This window comes from Microcaecilia unicolor, chromosome 11, assembly GCF_901765095.1.
Source record: "Microcaecilia unicolor chromosome 11, aMicUni1.1, whole genome shotgun sequence".
Taxonomy (NCBI): Eukaryota; Metazoa; Chordata; class Amphibia; order Gymnophiona; family Siphonopidae; genus Microcaecilia; species Microcaecilia unicolor.
Window position 1 is genome coordinate 151,161,363 of NC_044041.1, and position 12,471 is coordinate 151,173,833.

The window sequence follows — 12,471 nt, forward strand, 5'->3', positions numbered from 1 at the left end:
AAGAGCATTTCTTTTTACCTCACTATCAAAGAAGTTTGATGTTTTTAGGTCTGTAAATGAGGCCATTGAAGGGCAATCTTTTGAACAGGCAACATCAAAACTAAGGCAGGAATGCATAATAAATGATTCTGAGGAGATGTGTTCTCAAAGCAAGTCAGAGAGAAATGAAACAAATTTCTTGGCAAAGAACAGAGGAAGGCGGAGCTATGGGAAAACTCCACCCAAGGGCAAGCTGATTTGCTACTCATGTGGAAAGGAGGGACATGTATCTAAATGGTGTAAGGAAACACAAAACACTCCCTCTAGCTCACCTAAGCCAATGGAACTAAAGAATTTTCAAACCAGGAAATGTATGAAGGACAAAGATAAACACAAGGGCTTTCTAATGGCAGAAAAATCTTTGACTATGGTAAATAATAATTCAAATGAAAGTACTTGGATTTTAGATTCGGGGAGCACATGCCATTTAACCAATTGTAAAGATTTCTTTCAGGAAATGTGTCCAGAAGAAGGAATTCTTCAAACTGCAAACGCAGGGACTGCTAAGATCCAAGCAAAAGGTATTGGATTCTTAAAATGCAAAGTGTCTAATGAAGTTACAGAAATTCCTGTAAGTGATGTCTTGTATATTCCCCAAGCAGTTTGCAATATGCTTAGTGTATCTACATTAGATAAGAAGGGATTTGTGATTCATTTTGAAAACAGTAAGTGCACAATCTCTAAAAATGATGAAGTGTATGCTGAAGCTTTTATGCATAATGATGTTTATAAACTGAGCATTTCAGGTGAAGCCTCACATATGGCGCAAGTAAGGAAGAATGATGGTAAATGTAGTCTGGAAATCTGGCATCGCCGCCTGGGACATCGTGATTCTAAGGTGATCCAGGATCTTCGCAGTAAGCAACTAGCCACCGGCATTCAGATAAGTGCAGATGCTGGTAAAATGGAGAAATGCATAGACTGTGTTACTCAAAAAGGTGTGAGACCCTCATTTCCTGCATACACAGGAAATAGGAGTAATAAAGTGCTGGACTTAATACACAGTGACTTATGTGGACCGTTTAATATCCCATCATTGGGAAATAACAGATTTGTACTAATATTCTTGGATGATTTCTCTAGATATTGTGTGGCCTATTTGCTGAAAGAGAAAAGTCAAGTCACAGACATGCTGAAGAAATACGTAGCCATGGTGAGAAATAAATTTGAAAGAAAACCAAAGGTTCTTCAGACCGACAATGGTGGTGAGTTCACTTCACAAAGCATGCGCACATTTCTAGAACAAGAAGGCATTCAACATATCACAACAGTAGCTTATACACCAGAGCAAAATTCTGTTGCAGAGAGAAAATTTAGGTCAATTGTGGAAATGACCAGATGTATGCTGTCAGATAGCAATCTCCCTAAAAGACTATGGGGGGAAGCCATTCTCACAGCAGTGTACCTACAAAACAGAATGCCAACTAAAGGCGCTGAGCGCACACCACATGAGACATGGCATGGTAGGAAGCCAAACCTGTCACACATAAGAACATTTGGAAGTACAGCATATGCTCATGTACCAAAGCAAAGAAGGCATAAGCTGGATTCCACAACAGAAAGGGGCATTTTAGTTGGCTATGCTCCAGGACACAAAGGATATAGAATTTTGAATCTGAAAACTGGCATTGTTGGCATAAGACATGTTACATATTTTGATGAAAACAAAAGGGTTGATAAAGGCTGGATTATCCCAGATGAGCCTTATCATCCAGAATATGAAACTAGAACCATAATAGACATGCAGATGTCTGAAAGCAACTCACCTGTATCTAACGAGGAACAGGCAGAGGAAGCAGACACAGAAAGGATCATTGAAGAAGACAGTACAGTTGGAGAAGGGGAATCAATTGGAGAAGGACTCTCAGATTTAGAGGATGCGGAAAGGTCAGACCAACCTGTTGTCAGACGCTCATCCAGGGAAAACAAAGGTGTTCCACCCCCAAGACTGTCTTACCTAACAAAGTCAGCAGAAGCTCAAGAGCCCTTAACATGGGATGAGATTGAGAAAATGCCAGCAGAAGAAGCTGCTGAATGGCATAAAGCTGCACAAGAAGAAATTGATGCATTGGATAAAAATAATACTTGGATTCTTACAAAATTACCTCCTGGCAAGAAAGCTATAGGATGCAAATGGGTATTCAAGTTAAAAAGGAATGCACAAGGAAAAGTGGAAAGGTATAAAGCCAGATTAGTGGCAAAGGGATATCTTCAAAAATATGGAGAAGATTTTGATGAAGTGTTTGCACCTGTAGTGAAACACACGACAATCAGAACACTTCTGAGCATTGCAGTCTCAAAAGGCATGCAAGTCAACCACATTGATGTGAAAACAGCGTTTCTTCACGGAGATATAACTGAAGACTTGTACATGGAACAACCAACAGGTTTCATAAATACAAAACAAAGACAGCTAGTGTGTAAATTAAACAAAGGTCTTTATGGATTAAAGCAAAGTGCAGAATGTTGGAATGACAAATTGCATGAAATATTGACAAATTTAGGATTTAAGCAAGGTGAAGCAGATAAATGCTTGTACACTAGGTGCACAAATGGACAATATGCATACATTTTAGCTTTTGTTGATGATCTGCTCATTGCAAGCAAAAATGAGCAAGAGTACAAGGACATTGTAAAGTGTTTAAACCTCAATGTTGAGATAAAAGAACTTGGTAATGTGTCATACTATCTTGGTATAGAAATTGAGAAACAAAATGATGGTTCTTATCTTCTAAGCCAGAAGCAGAAAATAAATGAGCTTATTGAAAGTTTAGGTATGCAAGATGCCCAAGTTGTAAGCACTCCCATGATCACTGATTTTCTGAAGGATGAAACAGTAAGAGAACCTTTACCAGATAACATCCAATATAGATCAGCCATAGGTAAGCTTTTATATCTAGCTACCACATACAGGGCTGATATAGCAAATGCAGTAGGAATTTTGAGCAGAAGGGTCAGCTCACCTACCAAATCAGATTGGACTGCAGTTAAAAGGATGGTAAGGTATTTAAAGGGTACCATTGATTGTAAATTAAAGATTTCAGCCAATAGTAATCCAAAACTAATATGTTACTGTGATTCAGATTGGGCAGGGGATCATTCTGATTATAAATCCACAAGTGGATATGTGTTTATGTATGGAAATGTACAAATTTCATGGGCCAGTCATAAACAAAGTATTGTGAGTTTGTCTTCTACAGAAGCTGAATACGTGGCCGTATCGGAAGCGTGCAGAGAACTGATGTGGATTGAAAAACTTATGCTGGATTTTGGAATAGCTGAAAAGAGACCAATCCAGATAATGGAAGATAATCAGAGCTGCATCCGACTGTCACAGAATGACAAGGTTCAGTCACGCACCAAGCACATCGCAACGAAATACCACAACGTGCGAGAGTTGGCGAAAGAAGGGGTCATCAGTCTACACTATTGTCACACCAGTGAGATGACAGCTGACATCATGACCAAACCGTTACCCAGAGAACATTTTGTGAATCTGCGTATAAAGCTTGGACTTTGTATGAATAAATAATTGCATGACAGTTATGCATGAGAAGGGGTTTGTTGGAATGTAATTGTATTTTGCATGCATTGCCTGTCACCTATTATTTCTCTGTGATTACTCTGTGACCTCTGATGTGAATTACTTAGAGAGGTCACACAGCTATGTAACTTCCTGTGGGGGTTAGACACAGCAGACACAGCAGATGCAGCACATGGAGCACATGGAGCTCATGTTCTCTCCTAACCTGAGAGGATCTATGGTGGTGTGAGCATCCATTACCATCTAAGCACATGGAAGGAGCTGATAAGACAAATGTATAGTAATATGTAAATATAAGCCTGTCTGATTATAATCTAACTACAAACTGTGAGTAAACAGATGTTTTGTTACTTCAACTTTAAAGTGACTCAGCAGTGAATTATTCAGGGGTGAATGAGAGAGAGATGAAGAAAGAAATTAACATTTCTAAAGCTGAAGCTGTGTGTACTAAAATCTGCTAATTATTTACTATAAATAATCCAACACAGACAATGAAGGTCCCCTAAATGGCCAGAGTGCCCCTAGATGAGGAAGCCTGGGCTTCTTTGCATGCTGTGTAGTAGTCACAGACTGCATTGGCAGAGCTTTGATTCATGAGCCAGCGATAAGTTAGTTTTCCTCCCTCCCAGGCTCTTTATTGGTGCTTTTTGTCTGCAACTAATGTGTTACTTTGTGCTTTTATCTTTTCTTCTGATATATTTCAGTTTTGGAAATCTTCAGTTTGATCCAGAATCAGCAGTTGGAAACAGCTGATGAGTACATCATTGAACTGGAGGCTGAATGCGATTGGGGTGGCAATGAGGAGATGGAGGGAAACAAGTACTGTAGCCGCAAGGCCAGAGATGTAGTCTTACTTTATGAAGCCCTCATGAAAGAACTGTGGGACCTGGTAGAAGAATCCCTGACTGTCAAAAGCATCTATACACCATTGGAGAGCCTCATCCAAGTAATCTACCAAGAAGAGGCTGCAGATAGGAAGTGGGTGGAAGGCCGGGAGGGCTGTACCGAACCTGATGCTAGTGGCCGGCCCAGGGAGATGAAGAAGAAGTGGGCAGAAGCAGTAAAGAGATCAGCTAATAAGAGGCTCTGCCAGTGCCTGGATGGCAAGGGCGGCTCTATACCAACACAGACAGAGAAGCTAAAAAGGTGTGTGGTAGAGGACCTGTACACAGTAAAGAACTACTTGGTGTGTGTTTACCCCAAGGAGTTCCAGGTCTTCAGGGTATACATGAGGAGTTACCACGAAGCCATTGCCAGCTGGCTGGGCCAAGTCATCCTAGGGGAACTGGACATTGGAGACCTCTATTTTGTGCTGGACTGGAATTGCAATGCTTACAGGAGGTGAGAAATAAGTCAGTACACCTTTCCAACTTTCTAATACTGAGACTCTCTCCATATATGTACAGAACTCTCTCAGTACACTTCATTTCTGCCCTGCAATATAAACTGTTAATCTAATGCAGAGATCCATAGTGTACACTGCTTTCAATAATGACACTATATTCACAGTTCTGCCAATGTATCTCACTTTTGCCTCACAAGATGAAATTCCCCCACCCCCACCCCACACACACACACACACTCACAGCTCTGTCTTTGCACCTCACTTCAGTCCTACAATGTGAGGCTGTTGGCCTCCCCCCCCCCCCCCCCCCACATGCACTCACAGCTGTGTCCATACACCTGGCTTCAGCCCTGCAGCTCCCCTCCACCCCGAACACATATACAAACTCATAGCTCTGTTGGTGCCCTTGGGCACTGCTAGTACATTAGTGAGACCCCACATACACAGCTCTGCTAAGAAACCTTCAGATTGTCAAGAACAGCATGAACTAAATCTTGTTTTGCCCCCACTGCTTATAAAGCAGGGCTTTCCAAACCTGACCCCACAGCCAGTTGGGTTTTCAGGATATCTATATGCTTGCCTTGAGATAAATATGCATATGTTGGTACCTGAATATATATATATATATATATATATATATATATATATATATATATATATATATATATATTTGTTACATTTGTATCCCACATTTTCCCACCTACAGTGGGGGAAATAAGTATTTGATCCCTTGCTGATTTTGTAAGTTTGCCCACTGACAAAGACATGAGCAGCCCATAATTGAAGGGTAGGTTATTGGTAACAGTGAGAGATAGCACATCACAAATTAAATCCGGAAAATCACATTGTGGAAAGTATATGAATTTATTTGCATTCTGCAGAGGGAAATAAGTATTTGATCCCCCACCAACCAGTAAGAGATCTGGCCCCTACAGACCAGGTAGATGCTCCAAATCAACTCGTTACCTGCATGACAGACAGCTGTCGGCAATGGTCACCTGTATGAAAGACACCTGTCCACAGACTCAGTGAATCAGTCAGACTCTAACCTCTACAAAATGGCCAAGAGCAAGGAGCTGTCTAAGGATGTCAGGGACAAGATCATACACCTGCACAAGGCTGGAATGGGCTACAAAACCATCAGTAAGACGCTGGGCGAGAAGGAGACAACTGTTGGTGCCATAGTAAGAAAATGGAAGAAGTACAAAATGACTGTCAATCGACAAAGATCTGGGGCTCCACGCAAAATCTCACCTCGTGGGGTATCCTTGATCATGAGGAAGGTTAGAAATCAGCCTACAACTACAAGGGGGGAACTTGTCAATGATCTCAAGGCAGCTGGGACCACTGTCACCACGAAAACCATTGGTAACACATTACGACATAACGGATTGCAATCCTGCAGTGCCCGCAAGGTCCCCCTGCTCCGGAAGGCACATGTGACGGCCCGTCTGAAGTTTGCCAGTGAACACCTGGATGATGCCGAGAGTGATTGGGAGAAGGTGCTGTGGTCAGATGAGACAAAAATTGAGCTCTTTGGCATGAACTCAACTCGCCGTGTTTGGAGGAAGAGAAATGCTGCCTATGACCCAAAGAACACCGTCCCCACTGTCAAGCATGGAGGTGGAAATGTTATGTTTTGGGGGTGTTTCTCTGCTAAGGGCACAGGACTACTTCACCGCATCAATGGGAGAATGGATGGGGCCATGTACCGTACAATTCTGAGTGACAACCTCCTTCCCTCCGCCAGGGCCTTAAAAATGGGTCGTGGCTGGGTCTTCCAGCACGACAATGACCCAAAACATACAGCCAAGGCAACAAAGGAGTGGCTCAGGAAGAAGCACATTAGGGTCATGGAGTGGCCTAGCCAGTCACCAGACCTTAATCCCATTGAAAACTTATGGAGGGAGCTGAAGCTGCGAGTTGCCAAGCGACAGCCCAGAACTCTTAATGATTTAGAGATGATCTGCAAAGAGGAGTGGACCAAAATTCCTCCTGACATGTGTGCAAACCTCATCATCAACTACAGAAGATGTCTGACCGCTGTGCTTGCCAGCAAGGGTTTTGCCACCAAGTATTAGGTCTTGTTTGCCAGAGGGATTAAATACTTATTTCCCTCTGCAGAATGCAAATAAATTCATATACTTTCCACAATGTGATTTTCCGGATTTAATTTGTGATGTGCTATCTCTCACTGTTACCAATAACCTACCCTTCAATTATGGGCTGCTCATGTCTTTGTCAGTGGGCAAACTTACAAAATCAGCAAGGGATCAAATACTTATTTCCCCCACTGTATTTGTAGGCTCAGTGTGGCTTACATAGTACCGAAGAGGTGTTTGCAGACTGCGGAGTAAACAAATACAAAGTGATGTTGTGGTAGGATAAGGTTCATGTGGTAGGACTATATAAAGGAATCATACAACGGAAGAGTTGTGTAATATCCATTATGAACTTTAGTATTATTGTGTAGCAGAGATCAGGCATTTATGTTGGATCGGTTGGGTCTTATGCATATTGGTACCTCAGTATATGTAAAAGGGTCTTGTGCGTATTCATTGTGGGTATTCTAAAATCCCAATGGCTGTGGGGCCATTGGGACAGGTTTAGGAAGCCCTGTGTTACAGAAACAGGACAGGTCAATTATGGGATATACACTTGCTGTTAACTGATAGTCAATTGATTGCAACTTTGAAAATTGCTGGTTAATCGAGTAAATTTGTCCAGTTAAAGACAACTATTTTCCAATTAAATTAAACTGGATAGCACTGAATATTTGCACTTTCCAATTTGTTTTTAATCTGCCTCTCATTCCTATCTTTAACTATATAATGTTTATCTAGACAACTTGAAGTCTGGCAGGAAGTTACCTGGTTGCTGGGGTGGCAGATTCAGAAAAAGATTAGTCTGGTTAACGTTTGGAATTAACCATAAAAATCTTTTGAATGTTGGGCCCCGGGATGACCTAATTCTGTTTGAGTTCCTGGTTTTGTGTCCTCTGGCTTCCATTTCTTTCTAACTGATGGCAGGTCTCTTTCTCTGCCAGGGAAGTGCTGGGACGAGCGGAGATTGCATCCCTGGTTCATGCTGAGGAACTGGGCTCCCTGCTTGCCACTGAGACACAGTTGTGCGTGGAGGAGGCATGCATCAGTGCTGTGAAGGTACTGGTTAAGTCACTGTACTGAATTGGGGTGGGGAGAAGGGAGAGATGCCACGCTTCATCACACAACTACACAAAAACTGCAACCAAACTTTTCACTGATTGGGAGCAATGGGGAGGGGAACAGAGAAGCTCTATGGAGCATGAGTGGTCTTTTATGTGTCTGTACGGTGCTGTGTACGTTGCAGAAAAGGCCTCATAAAACTGCCCTTTGGTACTCAATATATACATGCACTACATACAGGCATTCCTGGAGCGTAGTTTGGGTGGAGCAGGGGCAGGATTGCAATGTATGCATATACTTTATATTCATGCATAGAGTACACACACACACACTTACACCACCTTCAAAGCAGGCGCAGATGTATGCACCAGCATCTAAATGCTACAGGGACTGGTTCTAGGAGCCTGTTTGATAAAGGCACATAGGTGTCTATGTTATCTTTAAAAACAAATGGTCTGATATTCTCCTGACTGCCATAGGCAGAACTTGACCTGGATATTCAATGTCCAGCCTAATCTGGGCACTGGCGTGACTGTCAGATGTTTTACGGGTGCTGGCCATTATTCAAACAGTGCTTGGATAACAAATCAGATAAAAATAGGTCAGCAAAACGATTGTCCTTTATCATCCAGTTAGTAGTCTGAATATGATCGCTAACCAGATAAACTCTGGCTTCACTCTGACTACCCCTGGATCACGCCAGCACTAAGCAGATAGTTTCACAGGGATATCCCTGTATTTTCAGTGGCACTGTGCAGTTGTCACTGAAAATCCATCAGTAGGAGATAACCCCTTGAGAGCCCTCCCGTCTGTTGACGCCTTTTTGTACTTCTCACATAAACATCCTGTTATAAAATCAGACCCTTTAGTGTTAATGCTAGTTGAACTCCTCATATTGACAATTTCCAGCACCCTTGTCACCAATTTTCAACTTTGGGCCATCAACTTACCGCTTTGCTTCCTTTTCTCCCCCCATTCCCCCCACCCCCATCTCTCGTTTCCACGGCCGTCAATCCTGCCCTGGGTTTACACCCCCAACCCAAGTGACTTTTTTGTATCCTCTTGTGTTCCTAGTAAGTTATGAAAGTTTGTGTATGCAGATGACTTTGAGCCGGCTGGTAATCCTGTAATGTCCTGTATTTCCTGTCACTATCTACTGGTATTTGTTACCATTGGCCTGATGATCAAAGGTAAATGCGGGCGCTAGAGGCCACTAGCACCAGATTAGTGCCCTCATTTACCTGCACCCCCATGATCATCAGGCTGACAGTGCCCGAGCAAAGCAATAGTAGTAATAGTAGTAGTAATAGCGCAGAGTTCACTTGCTGGAGTGGAGGAGTAGCCTAATGGTTAGTGCAGCGGACTTTGATCCTGGGGAACTGGGTTCGATTCCCACTGCAGCTCCTTGTGACTGTGGGCAAGTCACTTAACCCTCCATTGCCCCAGGTACAAAATAAGTACCTGTATACATGTAAACCTCTTTGAATGTAGTTGCAAAATACCACAGAAAGGCGGTATATCAAGTCCCATTTCCCTCCCTTCCTAATCTAAATTAGATTTATATGAGCTCTGCTTGTATTCCACCCCTATGATCAGAGAATAGCAATCTGATCCTAAGGGTGGAATAGCGCCTTAACCCTACTCCAGCTCAGAGTTGAGTTAGGGTTAAGGCTCTGTTCCCAACCCCACCTCCCCCGGTCAGTCAAGCAGCCCGGGCTGCCACTGTGTCTATTGGACCCCCTCCAAAAGTGAGGCTGTGGTGGGCTTGTGCTCCCCCAAGCCCCCACCCCCTGAACAATGACACAAGGGCATTGGGAGGGGGGAGCTGAAGGTGTGGTGGATCTCCAGCCCCTCCTAACCCCCCCCCCAAAAAAAACCCCACCCACCCTGCTGGTGTAGCAGAACCCTTCCCCCGTACCTCTGTGTTGGAGGAGGGCAGCACTCAGCCCTGCCCAGTGCATCCCAGGTGGTGTTGGAAAGAGGAGGGAGTGTGAAGGGGGGAGGGGTCCTCTACATCACCAGGGTGGATGGGGGTTTGATGTGGCAGCCCACTTGGGCCACCAGGGATTTTTTTGGGGTTTGGGGGGGGTTAGAGGGGCAGGAGATTCACCAGACCTCCAGCCCCCCATGTTGCTGTTCCAGCGGGGGATGTGGGGGCTTGGTGGGGCACTAGGCCACCAGGGCCTCACTTTTAGAGGGGTTCCAGTGATCCCACGGACCTCCAGCCCCTGTTCGACAGGTTGGGCTTTTGACAGCCTGGACCTGTCAAACAAGTGTGGAAGGAAGAGACTATTCCTAAAATATCTTTAGGTCAGGGAAGGAAAATAATAGTGTAGATTGCATTTTCAACTGTAGGGATATCCAGCTTGATATTCATAGGCACTTACAGGTATTTATTTGTTTGTTCTTATATCCCACATTATCCAAAAATCAAACAAACACAATTTTGGTTCAATGTGGCTTGCAATGAAAAATAGCTTATCAAGTACTGCCTCTGAATATTCTTACAGATCATCTCTGCATGCTTCATTTTGTGCTTGGGTGGTATGAGGGCAGCCACCGGAGTTATTCGGTTATCAGGATTATTCAGGTTCCTAACTGGAAAGCTTTCCAAATACAGTTAGGACTGCAAAACGGCTGAATAGCTCTGCTATCCTGATAGTGTCAGCACTGACTGCCCTATATGGGTATTTAGCACTAGCCACTATTCAGATAACCAAGTCATTTTCAAGCATATTCTACATTGCAAATTTTATACTGGGGTGAAAGTTCTGTGCTGTATTTTGAACCTATGCGGGCAGTTTGATTATTGCTATCTTAAATAAATAAACGTTCCTTAGTTGCCAACCAGACTGGTCAAGATGCTTGGCTTATGCACGCCTACCAGCAGATGGAGACTAAGAACACCTGACTCTGAGACTTGTATAAAACCCCTGTGCAGTTCCGAGCCAGCCAATATTCCCCAGTCTTCCAGCCGATGGTGGACTTGCAACCTGTGAAGTCTCAGCTGGTCTGGTAGGCTGGATGGTGGCCCAAGGAGAGGTTAGTGTTTGTTTCAGGGTTGTGTTGGGGGGTGGGGTGGGGTGGGGGGGGGAGGGGGGGGAAGAAGATTCCTGAGTACTGCTTCAAAAAAATTGAGAAAAGACTGTACCTCTGTTATTTTCTTTTGGCTTAGAGGTGTGTGTTTGTGGAGGCCAAGCTAACTCTCCTGGAGGTGCTACTTCTGGGCAGCTGGGTCCTTCCCCTTTCTCCTGCCCTCCCCAGTTAGGGAGTGGACTGCTTCTGCCTCATCTGCTGCATTCCCCACGGCAGCCCTGAGTGCCTTGGACAGCACACAGCAGCTGGTTTAAAGGGAAGGGGAATGGTACTTATATACCGCCTTTCTGTGGTTTTTCCAACTACATTCAAAGCGGTTTACATATTATATACAGGTACTTATTTGTACCTGGGACAACGGAGGGTTAAGTGACTTGCCCAGAGTCAAAGGAGCTACAGTGGAAATCGAACCCAGTTCCCCAGGATCAGAGTCCGCTGCATTAACCACTAGGCTACTCCTCCACAAAAAATAAAAAAGACCCACTAAGCTGTGCTAGCCATTGTTGATGGGGAGCCTTGGGCTTAGGAGAAGTCTACCTTGGAGAGCTTGGTTTGTGATCCATTTCTTTTTTTTTTTTTTTTTTAATATCTTTATTGAGTCAGAGGTGTAATACCAAAACATCAGCAAACAACATTCAAACTGCTTATTACAACACTGTCCTTACATCATTATGGCGCAGACATGCTGCCTCCCATATGCAACAAGTATGGAGAACCAGCATCCATTTCTGACTCCTTTTTTTTTCTTCTCCAGTGCTGGTTGGGAAGTCCTTGGGGCTCTAGGCATAGGGCACTCGATGAGTGTGACCAAGCTCTGCTGCTTCGTGTGTGAGGTGTAGATGGGCCGGGGTTTGTGGGGTGAAGATGCCCGGTGCGCATTGTCTGCTTTATGGAGAGCCGAAGTCTGCAGGGCTGAAGGAGTGAATGAGTACTTCTGCTATAGAAGCCATCATAGGCGGTCGGTGGCTCAGCTGTTTGGGGAGGCTAAAGTGGGTGGGGCTAGATGAAGTTATGGGGCGGGGCCAAGATCAGGGTATGGGACAGATGGAACAGAACAGAGTAGTTAAAATTCTTGCAGTGGGGGGAAACACCTATGTCAGCAGTAAAAGGATAGTGGAGAACTTTTGAACACTGCTAAGAATGAATCCTTTACTGTGTGGTTCTGGTGCAGCCCTACCAGCTGTCTCCCCAGTACCTCTATAAAATGCACACTGAATACATTCCAGGTATTATGTGCCAAAAATGAATATTGTGAACCAAAATAATATAACATATTAAACAGG

General features: G+C 43.9%; 1 protein-coding gene across 3 annotated transcripts in view; it reads left to right on the plus strand.

Annotated features, from left to right (window-relative positions):
* The window catches only part of EXOC3L2 (exocyst complex component 3 like 2), a 419,752-nt gene that overhangs the window by 163,093 nt on the left and 244,188 nt on the right, over window positions 1-12,471 (plus strand). For all 3 annotated transcript variants that reach the window (XM_030219236.1, XM_030219234.1, XM_030219233.1), the window contains exons 4-5: window positions 4,288-4,924; window positions 7,975-8,089. In XM_030219236.1, coding sequence (XP_030075096.1) covers window positions 4,288-4,924; window positions 7,975-8,089 — 752 coding nt within the window. The remainder of the gene's footprint in view (window positions 1-4,287; window positions 4,925-7,974; window positions 8,090-12,471) is intronic.